This window comes from Python bivittatus, unplaced genomic scaffold, assembly GCF_059951505.1.
Source record: "Python bivittatus isolate LINGU-HERP-01145 unplaced genomic scaffold, Pbiv_v1 ctg000980_np1212, whole genome shotgun sequence".
NCBI lineage: Eukaryota > Metazoa > Chordata > Lepidosauria > Squamata > Pythonidae > Python > Python bivittatus.
In genome coordinates, this window is record NW_028277125.1 from 46294985 (window position 1) to 46309222 (window position 14238).

General features: G+C 36.3%; 1 protein-coding gene across 4 annotated transcripts in view; it reads left to right on the top strand.

The window, feature by feature from the left end:
• SUFU (SUFU negative regulator of hedgehog signaling) overlaps positions 1 to 14238 on the top strand; it is a 135550-nt gene that overhangs the window by 21892 nt on the left and 99420 nt on the right. For 2 of the 4 annotated variants that reach the window (XM_088131809.1, XM_007421030.3), the window contains exons 4-7: positions 8237 to 8379; positions 10742 to 10827; positions 11270 to 11342; positions 12722 to 12878. In XM_088131809.1, the coding sequence (XP_087987935.1) occupies positions 8237 to 8379; positions 10742 to 10827; positions 11270 to 11342; positions 12722 to 12878 (459 nt within the window). The remainder of the gene's footprint in view (positions 1 to 8236; positions 8380 to 10741; positions 10828 to 11269; positions 11343 to 12721; positions 12879 to 14238) is intronic. The other 2 variants (XM_088131810.1, XM_015888721.3) reach the window with 1 other exon arrangement.

The following is a 14238-nucleotide window of genomic DNA, read 5'->3' on the forward strand; positions in this document are numbered from 1 at the left end:
TAATTGTTTGAGAAGCGTCACCTAGAATAAGAATACCTAAATAGTTAATGAATTCAGTACATATATAGAAATCATAATTACTTTGCTTATTGTTATAATCCTGCAATTTACTTAAACATGTAAAATAAATGCATCAGGGTTGGAATCAAAGTATGAATTTTTGTAATAAACAATAAAATATCATAGCATATAGTATAAATTTATATTTGATGTATTATGCAAAAAAGACAGATATGATCTAGTCCAATAACACAAGCTAAGGATACTAAACAAATATCAAAAATCAAGGGAGAAAATAAACATTGTTGTCTAGTATTTTAAGAGAGTGAGAAAGTAATGAAAGAAGACTGACTTTTTTTTCTGTGGCGTATCTCAGAGAAAGGAAACTTTAGTTTCCATAAAAGCTGTTGTGGCCAAATCTGCCCAAGAAGATAAACAGTTCTTCCCCTTCCTACCTGTATTTGACTTCATGCCATAAAAAGCAGTACATTACAGGTAGTCCACAGGTTAAGAATGCCCAGGTTACAGATGACCCACAGTTAAGGACAGAGCCTGTTGTAGCAAAATTCGAGTTAAATACACAATGATTTGAGTTATATACACAGTGGTTCAAGTTCATTACACAATACTACTTATACATATTATATAATGATACTGTTCCAGTTTACATACAGATTCGACTCAAGGACCGACTTTGGGAACGGAACTTGTCTTTAAACTGGGGACTCTCTGTACTTTATGGTATTAATTGTTCTTACCATTCAATGATTAACTAGCTCCTTTCCTATGAAAGTAATATTTCTGCTACTGAGAGTATCTATCTAAATTGTAATGACAGCTGTATTTCAGTCAAGGGCAATAATTATGCTTAGCTGGCAATCTTTCATGGTTAGTACAACACTGGTCTCTAGATTCTCTTCTCCCTCTCTCTCTCTGAGCAGGGTACACATGACCACTGCAATCTTGTTCTCCTCCATCTTTGATCCACCTTAGAATCTGCAGATCTTCAGTGGTCTTCAGGCTGTTCTGGATAGGCAATTCTTCATCACCCCGAACTACTTAAATCTTAGTTTGCCAGCCATGAATTTTTTCTCCACTCCAAAACTCCAAGATCAGCTCCCTGCCGGCTCCATGATTGATTGACTGATTATGTGCCATTAAATCATTGTCGACTCTTAGTGGCCAGATAGATAATAATAATTTAATAATTTATTAAATTGTATGCTTCCCAACTCTCAACAACTCTGGCTCACAACAAACAAATTACAATAAAATCAATAAAAAATAAAGATAAAAGATGGCAAATCCAATGAAGTGAGGGGTCTCACTCTCCCTTGCTGAAGGCCTGGGTGAAGATAGATTTTCTCCATGATGATCTCTCCCTAATCAGGTCTTTCTGGTCTTCCAACAGCGCATGCATTGCCACTATAACTGAGTACATCCAACTCGCTGCTGGTTGACCTCTTTTTTTTCCTTCTATCTTTCCCAGCTTTAAACACTTCTCTAGAGAGCTGGGTCTTCACATAATGTGTCCAAAATATGATAATTTGAGCCTGGTCATTTATGCCTCCAGTGAGAACTCTGGATTGATTTGTTCAGTGATCCATTGGGTTTGTTTTATTGGCTGTCCACAGTATTCTCAGGAGTCTTCTCCAACACCAAAGTTCAAATCAGTACTCTTTCTATCCTGCTTCTTCAAAGTCCAACTTTCACTTCCATATAATGTCACAGGGAATACCATGGTTTGCATGATTCTGATCTGTGTAGGTATAGACACATCACAGCATGTGAATATCTTTTCTAAACCCTTCATGGCTGCTCTACTGAGTGCTAATCTGTGATGTATTTCTTGATTCCTTGTTCCTTTACTGTTGATGGTTGTTCCTAAAAGGCAGAAGCTGTCCACCACTTTGATATCTTCAAGGTCAATTCTAAAGCTGGCTTGCATTAGTTTGGTCTTCTTTATATTTAATTTTAGTCCCTTTTTTTGCTGTGCTCCTTGACTTTTATTACCAGAGCTTGCAGATCCTTTGCATTTTTGGATATCAGAGTAGTGTCATCAGCATAGTGCTAGTTATTGATGTTTCTTCCCCCAGTTTTAAAACCACACTCACCTTCTTCCAATCCGGCTTCCTTTAATATATATTCAGCATATAGGTTGAAATAAGGGGAGAATATACAGCCTTGTCACATGTCTTTGACAACCTGGAACCAATCTGTTTCACCATGTTCTGTCCATAGCCAGCATAATTTGCCATAGCATTCATAAGATGGATATTAGCCTAGGCTCCCTGATTCACAACAATTTCCTAATGCCTTAATTAACCATCCTCAGTTACTGGGATGAGTTGTTTGAGTATGTGTGTTACTGTGTAATTGACTATGACTCCAGTATCTTTTTCTTGGCTGTATATAGATCAGACCCTACTGCTATATAAGTAGAAGGTGGGTTTTTTGGTTTGTTTGTTTTGCTCAAGAGTGCATCACATTACTTGAATTGAAATTGAACCATGTTTGCCATTTTATGGACCAATCCTTCACTCCAAGATATTCTTCTACAGCTTTTCACAATCTCCCTTTCACTTTTGTTGTCTCCTGAGAGATATGTCCACCCATTAATCCTCTTCCAATATTACTTCTGTCCCTTAGGGTAAGAGACCTCAAGCCCCCACACCACAAACAACTCATAAACAACTTAGAGGTGGTGTCACATTTAAAAAAATATCTGATCAGGCTTGTGTTAGTGAAGTAGGAATATTGACAAAACTCACTCCAGCCTTTGCTTCTAGCTTTACAGCCCCCAGTAATGAACTGGGGTAAAATGTATTAAAAATAAAATGGTATGTTTATTTCTTACCTAGCCCTACCACAATGAATTCATTAATTTTATTAGTGATTCCCAATCTTCCTTGCAACAAGTACAGGCAAATTTAATATTTCCCCACCCTATATAAGATTACATACATAATTTACTTCTTCCCATAACACCCCCCCCATTCGCATATCCAAAAATTGTTGTCATTTTTGTCCATGTATTGACAAAAAAAGTCCATAAAGGTTTCCAGAATTTATAGAAATCTTCCTTATTTTAACCCTGATCAAGCAAGTCAACTTTATATTCCTTTCTTTTGCTTCTGACAATCTTGATCTTTAATTCATCAAGTTGCTATTGTAGGATTGAATCTCCATTCAAACTTTCTTTCTCCTGTCTCAGAGATTTGTTCAAGGCTTTAGAAACCCACTTTTGTAAATCCAGTGATAAATCCTTGCCCAGGTCATTTTTCATCTTTTGGCTTATCATTTGTATTTACATTCTGGCTGTCATCTCTATTTTATAATCCACAATTTCTTTATTTTCCAATATTTCTACATCAGTTGGGATTTTATTTTACCTCTTTATCCTGTTGGTCTATAACATCTTCCACATTGTTCTTTGGTTTCTTCTTTAGAGTCTTCTTCATAAAATGCATTAGCAGGTGCAGATATTGCTATCTATTTAACTATGTTTGTCTCCCAATTCTTCAAAAATCCCTTGAAATGTCTCAAGTGTCATACTTTTATCTGTCATTTTATAAATACCACTGCTGCGCTCTAGGTTCAAGAATAAAAGACAGTTTTTTTCCCTTCTTTCTGGAACTTTAGTCCCGTCTACTGTAGTGTCTCATTTCTATAATCACAAAGTCTCAAATTTCTTCGTTTTTTTATTTTTCAAATTTCAACCAATCATCTCTTTTCTAATAGACTAAACAATTTATGTTCCCAGAAATATATTGTTTTGTTTATTTAGTTATTTCAAAAGTCTTAGCAAAAGTCCTAATATTCCAAAATCATCTGGTCCCTTAATTTGTTTAAGACTTTCTTAAATTAAGTTCTTATTGAGCTTTTTGCCATTTATTTTACATTCTTTAAGCTGTTAGTTTTTCCTCTATTTTGGGATGACGTTTTACTCACCAGGTAGTTTTTCAAACTTGTTGCTTGGGAGATGTCAGGCCTAGCCCAAGGAACTCCAAGAGACAATGCAAAATCAGTTCAGCTGTGTTTATTAGCTATAACCTCTAGCAAGAATCTTCCCAGACTCAAACCCCAGGTCCGGTGAGCTAAGAAAATGTTTATCTCCCTGAGCCTGGCCTTCATAATTCCATTCCATCACAGGAGACTTCTTTTAAAACAATTATAAATCCAAAAGTGTTTAGAAGTGCTGCTATAGACTATTTCTGAAACATCTATATATCATTTTGCTCAGCTTTCCTCCCCAGATTTTAGGCACCAACAGTCCTTTTCCATTTTGGTTCATTTGCATCCTGTCTCTCTTCATACTTCTCATTCTCTTGTCCCAAATAGTTCCACAATACCTAATCAATCTAAAAATCTTCCTCCTGGCACCACTATCTCATCCACACATAGAGACTCCTAAATTCTACTTGTCTGGTCCTGTGTGTGAAGCAAGTAACAGTGGCTATTAGCAGCCTAAATTTGGAGTACAGGATTGACTGATTCCATTTACCAATGTCATTGGTGACAGTGTGGACCATGACTAGTGGTCTTCCCTAGCACTGTCCTGTACTTATCTAGATGAAAGAATGTCCACAACAACCAAGCCAGGCATGTGATAAACACATCTGCTTATGTTTCTAATGCTGAACCTTCCACAAACAAAAAATCTTCTACCCTTTCAAAAGTATCTTCAGTACAAGAAGATATGAATTCAATACCCATGGATTAGGTGGGTGATCTTCTTCCTGATGTTCTCCTTCCCCACATCTTTCATCTCCCTGCTATCAAGCAAGCTATCATCCTGAGGGGAGATATTGCTGTCACATCTCAGAAAGACCCATTTATATACCTCTCTGCCTCTGAATTAGCTCTGACTTATGTGGAATTTATCTGTTTCCTAAGAGCTCATTGCACCAAGCAAAATCCATGACTTACTGTAGACCTAACAGTCAGATAATCTTACATTTGACATTTTGCATGATAAAGCAGAAAATACTCTCTCCCCTGCTCAGTTTCTAACTTTGTATTAGTTGCTGTTAGTAAGTTTGGTATTTTTTCTTCTTAAGAACTATTTGATCTAAAAGTTAGCCCCTGTGGGTTACACTTTTACAGAGTTAGGAGACCTCATTCCTCTGATTGCTATGCAGGCCAGGGCAAGCAATACCAACTGCCTGTTCCTTGGAAAGAGCATAGGCTGAGTCTGAGCTGCTATTTGAAGAATGTGACTCAACCCACTGTTTGGTCACTTGAGTACATACAGTTGTAACCATGTACTCAGACCCTGAGTTTAACTAACAAGCAAATAACCGCTCATCCGGGAAACTACCCAGTCAACCCCCTACACTCAGATGTTCCTCTCAGAAGTTCAGCTACACAATTTGCCAGCTCCATCACAAAGCTCCCCTTTCCTGTTTGTTCTCTTGTTCTCCCCCTCTAGTTGCAAGCTTCTAGGTGCCAGTCCTCTTCCTAAAAGTGCTGGCTGAGCCTTCACATATTTCACAAATTAAAAAAAGAAAGATTGAGCCATGATCAGAAGCTTTCACATTTTGCCCCTACATGTGGACAACAGAAAAGTGTAAAAACATGAAGTTTGCATCAAGATTTGTTATTCATTTGAATCAGACCATAATAAGGGTCCTCCAGTTGGGATTAAGTTCCCATAATTCCCAGCCTGAATAATTTTTGACTCTGCTAGCTAGCAGTTTGGGACACTGCAGTCCCAGAATCTCTGGAGAGCACTGTGCTGAGGAAGAAGGAAAAAGAATAAAAGAGAAAGTATTTGGGTTAATGAGTAGTATGCTAGTTACTGTTAAATTTGGTAGATTCAGTTTACAGTGATGTTTTTGCTTGCAAAATATCTTCAGCTGTACTGAGAGTTCTACACATTAGCAGTCAGGCAGGTGTGCTCCTTTACAAATGGTGAGAAGAGAAAGTGAAATGTTGTTTCTGGTTCCTTGTTACTATCAATTCCTCTCCTTCATGTCAGTCTTTTAGGGTGTGAGACTGCAGGAAAAGTATTTTTAGATTTACACACTTTATTTATGCATCTTTATATATTAGCATCACAATGAAAAAAAATCTTTGTAGTCTTCAACTTAAATTTTTTGTAAACAGAAAAACAAAATAAGTAATTTTCTGTTCAAATTAGAATGGTTTTTGATCCCCCTACAGACACCTCTGGACATCAAACTTAACCACTGTATCATGCTCCTGATTCCTCTCCCCAACAAAATTATCCAAATTTACTGAATTAAGATTATAAATAAATTTAATAAGCCCTGTTATTTGTGTATTCTTATTTGCTTTCCACACTATTAAGATGTTCAGAATTTTGTTACAATTTGTGTTGAATGATCACATTGGAAGATGATACAATTCCAGTTAAAATTCACCAAAGATGAGAGGAATTAGTCATTATTGTTGTTTCAGTGATAAAATGTCTTTTCAGTGTTTTCTCATAAAACTTCCAAGTTGCATAGCAGTATTTTTTCTTGATTGTTATTTGATCCAAGTATTGTGGAAACTTTTATAGAAGGATTGATCTTGCATGTTACTGTATGATAGCAAGGGCTGTTTTTTAAGCCTTGACATTGGATTTACTCACTTCGAGGGATTTAAGTTGAGCTCCATATCATTTTTCATATGGTTGGTTTCTGTAGTTTAATTGAGCAGTCAACGTGAATGTTATGGTATATCTGTAGAAGAAAGACATTTCTTAAGTAGTCCTCATCCAAGTAGACACAAATAGTTGGGCTTCCAGCAGAGATATTAGCATTTCAAAACCAGTTCCAAATGGCTGGGATTTCCCAAGGAAAGGAAACTAGGCAGTAAAACACAGAGATCAATCAACACAGAATTGAGGGAATATTGTCACAAAAAGACAAGCCTCAAGAGTAAGTCTCTTTGTAACTTCTTTCGTTATAGAAAACAGTGACTGAGATTTACATAATTAAAGCATTTAGTTAATCAGAATCTTGGCTGATGTTTTATATGACTTGGAAGATTCTGAAAATTGGAATTCTGAGGACTCTGATGGCTTTGAGTATTGTTGAACAGCTGCGTGTAGCTTTTCTTTATAGATTCTTACATGCTTATGAAGTCTGAATTTATCAGTTGATTTTCCACACATGTCTGTTTAAATGAGAAATGTTTCCTTCACTTAGGTTACACTTCAGTTTCCCACACCTAATCCTCTGGCCAAGTTGCTGTAGTTTCATGGTAGTGAAAGAGCCAGGCTTCCCTCCAAAGCTGTGATAGGTTTCCAATGAAAACAGTTTTTTTTTCCTAGCCTTTCCCCAAGGTATTTCTAAAGTGGACTTGGAGACTAAAAGTAAATTTAACTAAAAGTTATGTTACTCTCAGCTACCATGGCATAGTTCTAATAAATGACCTAACCCTCATAGGTGTTGGTCAGTAGAATATTGCTTTCCTGTAGCCATGGGGTTGATGGGAGTTGCTCCATCTAAGCAAGATCTTCCATGATCAAAGATTCCCTATGGATTAGTTTAGGATAATAGAGAGTGGTGGCTGAAAATGCATAAAGTATTATAACTTCTTTGTATTCCTCCTTTTGTGTAATCAGATAAAAGCATTTTATTCCTCATTAGTTTGTGGAAAGGAATGAGTAAAGTAGGAGTACATTTCTGACAAAATATCTGGGTCCCTACAGTGGGATCTTTTTGCCAGGGTCTGAACATTTATTTATCAAGCTCACTGCTAGATATTACTGTTTTATTATAACTTTATAAATCACTTTGATATCTTTTAATGAAAAATGATATATAAAGTTGCAAATAAAAATAATGTTTGACCACATTTTTCTGTTTACTGGAAGTCAAGATTCCTGGCATGGGTTTTGTGTGTGTGTGAGAGAGAGAGAGAGAAAGAGAAAGAGAGAGAGAGAGAGAGAGAGAGAGAAAATGACCAACATTTTAAGTAGGCAAATTCATGGAATCCAAACAGTCAAGATGGCAGTCACAGCAGTGTGATTGAAACCCCACTCCTTTGTACTGTATGTTCATGTTAACCATCTCACTTTAAATACAAGCATTTCATCTTCGTTATTATACAGATGCAGAAGAACAATAGAAAACTTTATAGCATTTCTGTCTTGGTCTCTTTATGGTGATGTGATGCTTGTTTTGGCCATTTATTGATTGTTCCAGTCCTCTTACTACTGTGTCTTAGGATGTTGAAATGTGTAGTGTTGCTAGTTCTTAATTATCTTCATTTTCCTCAACAGAAAACACATTCTGTAGTGGTGACCATGTATCATGGCATAGTCCATTGGACAACAGTGAATCTAGAATCCAGCATATGCTCCTGACTGAAGATCCACAAATGCAGCCAGTTCAAACACCATTTGGAATTGTAACATTTCTCCAGGTATGGTATTCTGTAACAGTCAGTATTCTTGTCATTGTCTATAAGAAATGATATTTTATTTTTCCAGATAAACAATTATCTGTCATTGCATACTTTTAGATATTAAAAAAGACTTGGAAATTGGTACCACTGAGGTTCTTGAAGTAAAGTGAGAACTTACTATTTATATTTTATTTATTTAAAACATTTGTATACCACTTCCCATTAAATTAATGTAAGCAGTTTGCAATAATTTTAGTCAAGGCTAAAAACAAAGTACTTCCCACAATAATTATGGTAGTCTTTTAGGTCAGTTTAGTTAATTCTTTAGTCTAGTCTAGTCTAGTCTAGTCTAGTCTAGTCTAGCCTAGCCTAGCCTAGCCTAGCCTAGCCTAGCCTAGCCTAGCCTTTTAGGTCAGTTTAGTTTTTCAGACTCCAGTTTCATTCTTTTGTACATCTAATATAGACCTGACTTTCTGGAAGCCTGATAAAATCCTTCCAAAGATCTTAGAAAATATAGTATGTGGAGGTTTTGTATTTCATAACAGATGCATTTCATGGAAATTTGTATCGTTGAGAGAGTATAGTTCCTTGTATCTTGTTTTGACCACATTCTCTACCCCCCCTTTTTTTAATGGATAATTTTGTGAATCCTTGCCTTAAGAATTAAAAGGAAATGGTTTAGGTTTATGTGAGATTGTTCAGAAAACTGGGTTGGACAGAGTGCTGTAAAAGAACTATTCAAAGCAACCTTTTCTCTATCGTTTAAATTTGTGCTGCATCATGTTAGTTTTTCTAGTATCTTTTCTTGTTATATATAAAAGACCAGTTGTTTATTAAAATCATTATATAAAAATAAAAATATGGAATCATTGTTTTTGTGATCTAAAACAATAATTTTAAAAATAGCAATTAAAGTCTGCAAAAGCCAGTTTTATACTACTGTAATCAGGGGAAAAAAACGGAATTTTGAAGCAGCTGTTTTCTGATCTAGAGACTTGCTTAGGATTTTCATGTTACATTGGGATGCAAACTCATCCCAAATCGTATCATATATAAATTATATATATATATATATATATATATATATATATATATATATATATATATATAAATATTTACATAAAATATAAGTCATATAAAATGAGAGCCAGTTTGGTCTCATGGTTAAGGCTCCAGGCTAGAAACCAGGAGACTGTGAGTTCTAGTCCTGCCTTAGGCATGAAAACTGGCTGGGTGACTTTGGGCCAGTCACTCTCTCTCAGCCCAACCTACCTCATAGGTTTGTTGTTGTGGGGAAAATAGGAGGAGGAAGGAGTATTAGGTATGTTTGCCGCCTTGAGTTATGTAGATGATGATGATGATGATGATGATAGGATAAAAAAATCTAAAAAAAAAAAAATCAGATTGCTGTATTGGCACCCACTGAACAAACAAGGGCATACTTTTATCTACAATTGGCTCTGTATATAATTCCAAATGAGATATTCTAGTCAGCAAACTGAAGTAAGAGTTTGCAGGGGTCAGATTATTGCTTCATTTTTATGGTTCTGTTGAAAAGTTCAGCATGCCAAAACAAACGTGGAAGATTTGTGGAACTGTGCCCTTGTTGGTCATGTTATTAGATAGTAACATCCTAGAGTCCTGCCTGGAAAATTGTGAATGTGCTACAGTTCTCTTCCTTATTTGCTCATCTGCCTATGCTACTGCACTTGTAGACTGTCAGTTATTCAGAGTTCTCTGGGCAGTATATGAATAAGTTAAAAAAGTAAAAAAATAGGAAATGGTAATGGAAGTAGACAGCATGCTACAATTTAAAGTCCCCCTCTCCTCAATTTTTGGGTTTCCTGTGATTGTTGTTTGTTATGACACACCAGTCAGAAATGCTATTGTTAATTCTCCAAGTCTTAACTTGCAATTTTGTTTGGCTAATGCTAATCATAATTTCCCAATTCTTAGAAGTAATAGTAAAGGATTAAGAAGTCTAGAAGAAGAAATTAACCCTAGAAAGAGAAGATAGGAAAGCTATGAATTTGTGAGTTACATTCATTTTCAGGAAAGCTTGGAAGCAGGAAACAACAACATCCTGGAGTTGTACAAGTAATATTCAACTATCAGTTGACCCTCCATGTGAGCCATCCCTTGGTTCCATGAATATTATTCTAGAAAGAGTTATTTATGCATTTCTATCTACTGGCGAGCAGTAGGCTGAAATTCTGATAAGAATAAAGAATTTAAATGTTTGGGTTGTATAATGGTAACATCTGAAAAGCATTGATTGATTTACTGCTTTCAGCATCATACATGATATTTAGTTGAGTATAATCTAAAGAAAAAGAGTCCTTTGTGGACTATTCTTTGTTATTTCACTTTATTACTCTAGATTGTTGGAGTATGTACAGAAGAGCTTCATGCAGCACAGCAGTGGAATGGACAGGGTATACTAGAATTGCTTCGCACTGTTCCTGTGTAAGTAGAGCACTTCCACCTGATTTGGGAGCCATATTGGCAATTAAGAAATAATGTCTGATTAAGATATATTTGGCCATTTCCAAATGCCACACCTAAAATATTTTTTTTTAAAACCAGTATACTTGAAATAGTTGGATTTCCCCCCCCTCCCCCATTTCACAGTACACCTTGAAATTGCAATTTGTTTGGTTAGCTTATGTAACCTGGGGAAAATAAATATCTTCAGAGTGAAGATATTTTAGGTATCCCATTCCCTTAGGATTGTGATACCTAAAGGATTATGTACATCCATACAAATTTGATAGCCTGCAAAGATAATCTGACAAGGCATTTTTGTGCATTTTGCCCTCTGAGGTACAGTTGATAAAGATGCACAAGGGCCATAACATTCTTGGGATAGTTGCAGTTAACTTTTTTTCTTTTTTTTGCACGTCTATAGAGCAGGAGGTCCATGGTTAATAACAGATATGCGACGTGGGGAGACAATATTCGAAATAGATCCACATCTGCAAGTATGCATTTTAACTACTTAGTTTGTTGATATTTCATGACAGGTAGACACAGTTGCATTTGTTACACAAACAAATCTATTTGACTGTTCTCAGAAAAAATAGTAGATTCTTTTGTTACTGTGTTTGACTTGTAAATCTTCATGCTCCCAGTCCTCAGAACCATGGTTGTCAATAAATGATTCATTTGAGATGAGTTTCACTATGTGCTCCTGAACTGGGTCACAGGTATCATATCCATAAACCTATCCTACTTACTTAATTTAAGACATTTATAAAGCTGAAATTACTCTGGGTGGCATACAGTAAAAACAATCATACAGTACAATTAAAACAGAAACAACAAAAAGGCCCACCCAAGTGCCAGAAGAATATTTATTCTGTTAATATCTTTCTCTGATACCTTGTGTGCTTGGGGAAAGTTGGGATTGAGATATGAGTGGAAAGGCATCTGTTCATTGCCCTGTTCTCTGGAAACCAGTATGGTTTCTGATAACTATAAGGATTCTAATGGCTTTGCAAAACTATATGTAACCCTTCACTGTTGTGTTGGAAATAGCCTAGCATGCTAAAATTGATCTTTGCAACCGTTGAAAGTATTGGAATATTACATGTGGAGCTGTCATCTCAGAGTGAAATCGTCCTTCAGTATACCAAGCATCATACCCATAGTTGATGGATATGTAGTTTCTTAGTGATATTCTCAAGCAGGTCAGATTATATGTGTGTCTGCGTATGAAAAGGAAAACCAACTATTTTTTCCTTCTGTTTTACATCAAACTGCTGCAGCTGCTGTTCCTTATACTAAAAGCCAAGGTTTAGCTTAACAGCATCATCTGGTGGTGAATGTTAGAACTGAAGACAAATAGTTTTCTTCACCTCCTTTTGAACTGGTAGTTTTGATAAGATGCAAGAATATCTCTTTCTGCTATTGATTTTAGAAGTGAAGCATGCTGGGAGAATCATTGAAACTTATCTTTGATTCAACCCCTTTGTGAAGTTGAGTTTTTAATTAAATGCTATGACTCAGGACACCAAATGATAACTGGCAATTCAGACATATTGCCATAGTTCATTGATAGAGCACAGGCTTCATCATGCAGAACTACTGAAGTTCAATATCTCCAGCTAGGACTGGAAAAACTCCTATCAAGCAGTGTAAGGGATATTAAACTGAGTAGAGATACAGGAAGTTCTGAATTTTAAGCCCATTATATTCAATGGCATCGATTTGCAGCTTACCTTTGTGTCTTTAGAGCAGTGAAAATAAGTAGTGCAGCTCTTAATTTCTTAGGTACTTAGTTTTAATAAAATATAAGAAATAGATCCTGTAACAGCAGAACTATATCCTCAAATGCTTAGTTGTCTGGGATCTTTTTAAGCAGGACAGAGTTGATAAAGGGATTGAAACAGATGGCTCAAATCTAAGTGGTGTCAGTGCAAAATGTGCCTGGGATGACCTTAGCCGGCCACCAGAGGACGATGAAGACAGCAGAAGTATCTGCATTGGTACACATCCTCGACGATTGTCTGGGAAAGGTAAGCTAAACTTTGGTCATGCAGTCTGAGGTTTATTTTCTGGGCATCTTCCACAATATGGCTACTATACCAAGAATCATAGCAAATTTTAGACCTCAGTTTCTAAATGTTAAAATATTTATTTTATTCCCAATATCACTGAAAATAGAAGGCAGGCACTTTCCAAATATATTCAGATCTTGTGCATAAGAGGATTTTTTAAATTATTTAAATAAACAGTATAAGAACTAGGCAACCATTTGCAGCTCAAGAATATATTAAGTTCCAGGTCAGACCTTCAAAAAGCTATTCATCAGGATGGTGAAAATGAGTCTTCTCCCAGATGCAAGGTTGTGCTTATGTGTACATAGACAAACCTCCACTTCACACATGTACAATCTCATGGAAATACACACGGTTTTACCTTTCACTGAGCATATATATCAGTTTCCATCCCACGTTTGAACGTACAAACTCAGTCTCTCCCCACTCCCCTGAGGCACATCTGTAATGATCTCTTCCCTTCACTCTTATGCAGTACTTATGCAGAGGTTCCCCACACATCCTCTACTTCTTTCCTCACAGCTCAAAATCTCTGTTTTTGCTGCCAAAACTGAGCTATTTTAACCTTTTTTCTGACAGGCAGTTGCCTCTCCTCAGGTGAGGGAGGGCAAACTCTGTTTCCTGGCCATTTGCATTTTGAACTCTTTTGTTGAGAGGAGGGCAAGCTTCTGGGAGGAGGAGGCATAACAGCAGTTTTCTTTAGCAATGTATAAGTGAGACAGGCAAGGGATCACAAAGCCACCTTGACAACCCTGGGTTTATAGTTTGTTTTTTACTGCAGTGACTTTGGTGTGGCTATACAGATAGAATGCCATAGAACTAAACATTGTGAAACCTGTAAGTACTAGCTGATAATGAAGTGAGATTGCTTTCAGGATAGTGCACGCTGTTAGTCAAAAAATGAGTAGCTCTTGAAAACAACATGGGAATTACTGATGCAAATAGCAGGGGGAAATTCATAAACATTTTCTTCTCCTTTCCTCTGGTTGCAGCGTCTCCTGAAATTTGATCTTTTCTATAATTGAAGAAGTCCTTCCATTTGCAGAAAGACAATTCTGGTTCTAAAGTGTTTTATTTAGAAACTAGTTAAAGGGTGTAGTATTTCACAAACATAGGTTTTAGTACTGAAAAATTAGTGTACTGATGCCTGTGTCTTTGTTAACCCTATTTGTAACATTTTCCCATTGATAGGGAACAATGTAAAGCCAGAGGATCATTCTGCCTAGCAACCAAAAATTGCTATGATACTATAATACTTCAATCGGTGCATTGTGGTTAATGTTTTCCAAAAATCATAATCTGAAACCTTATTCAAAGC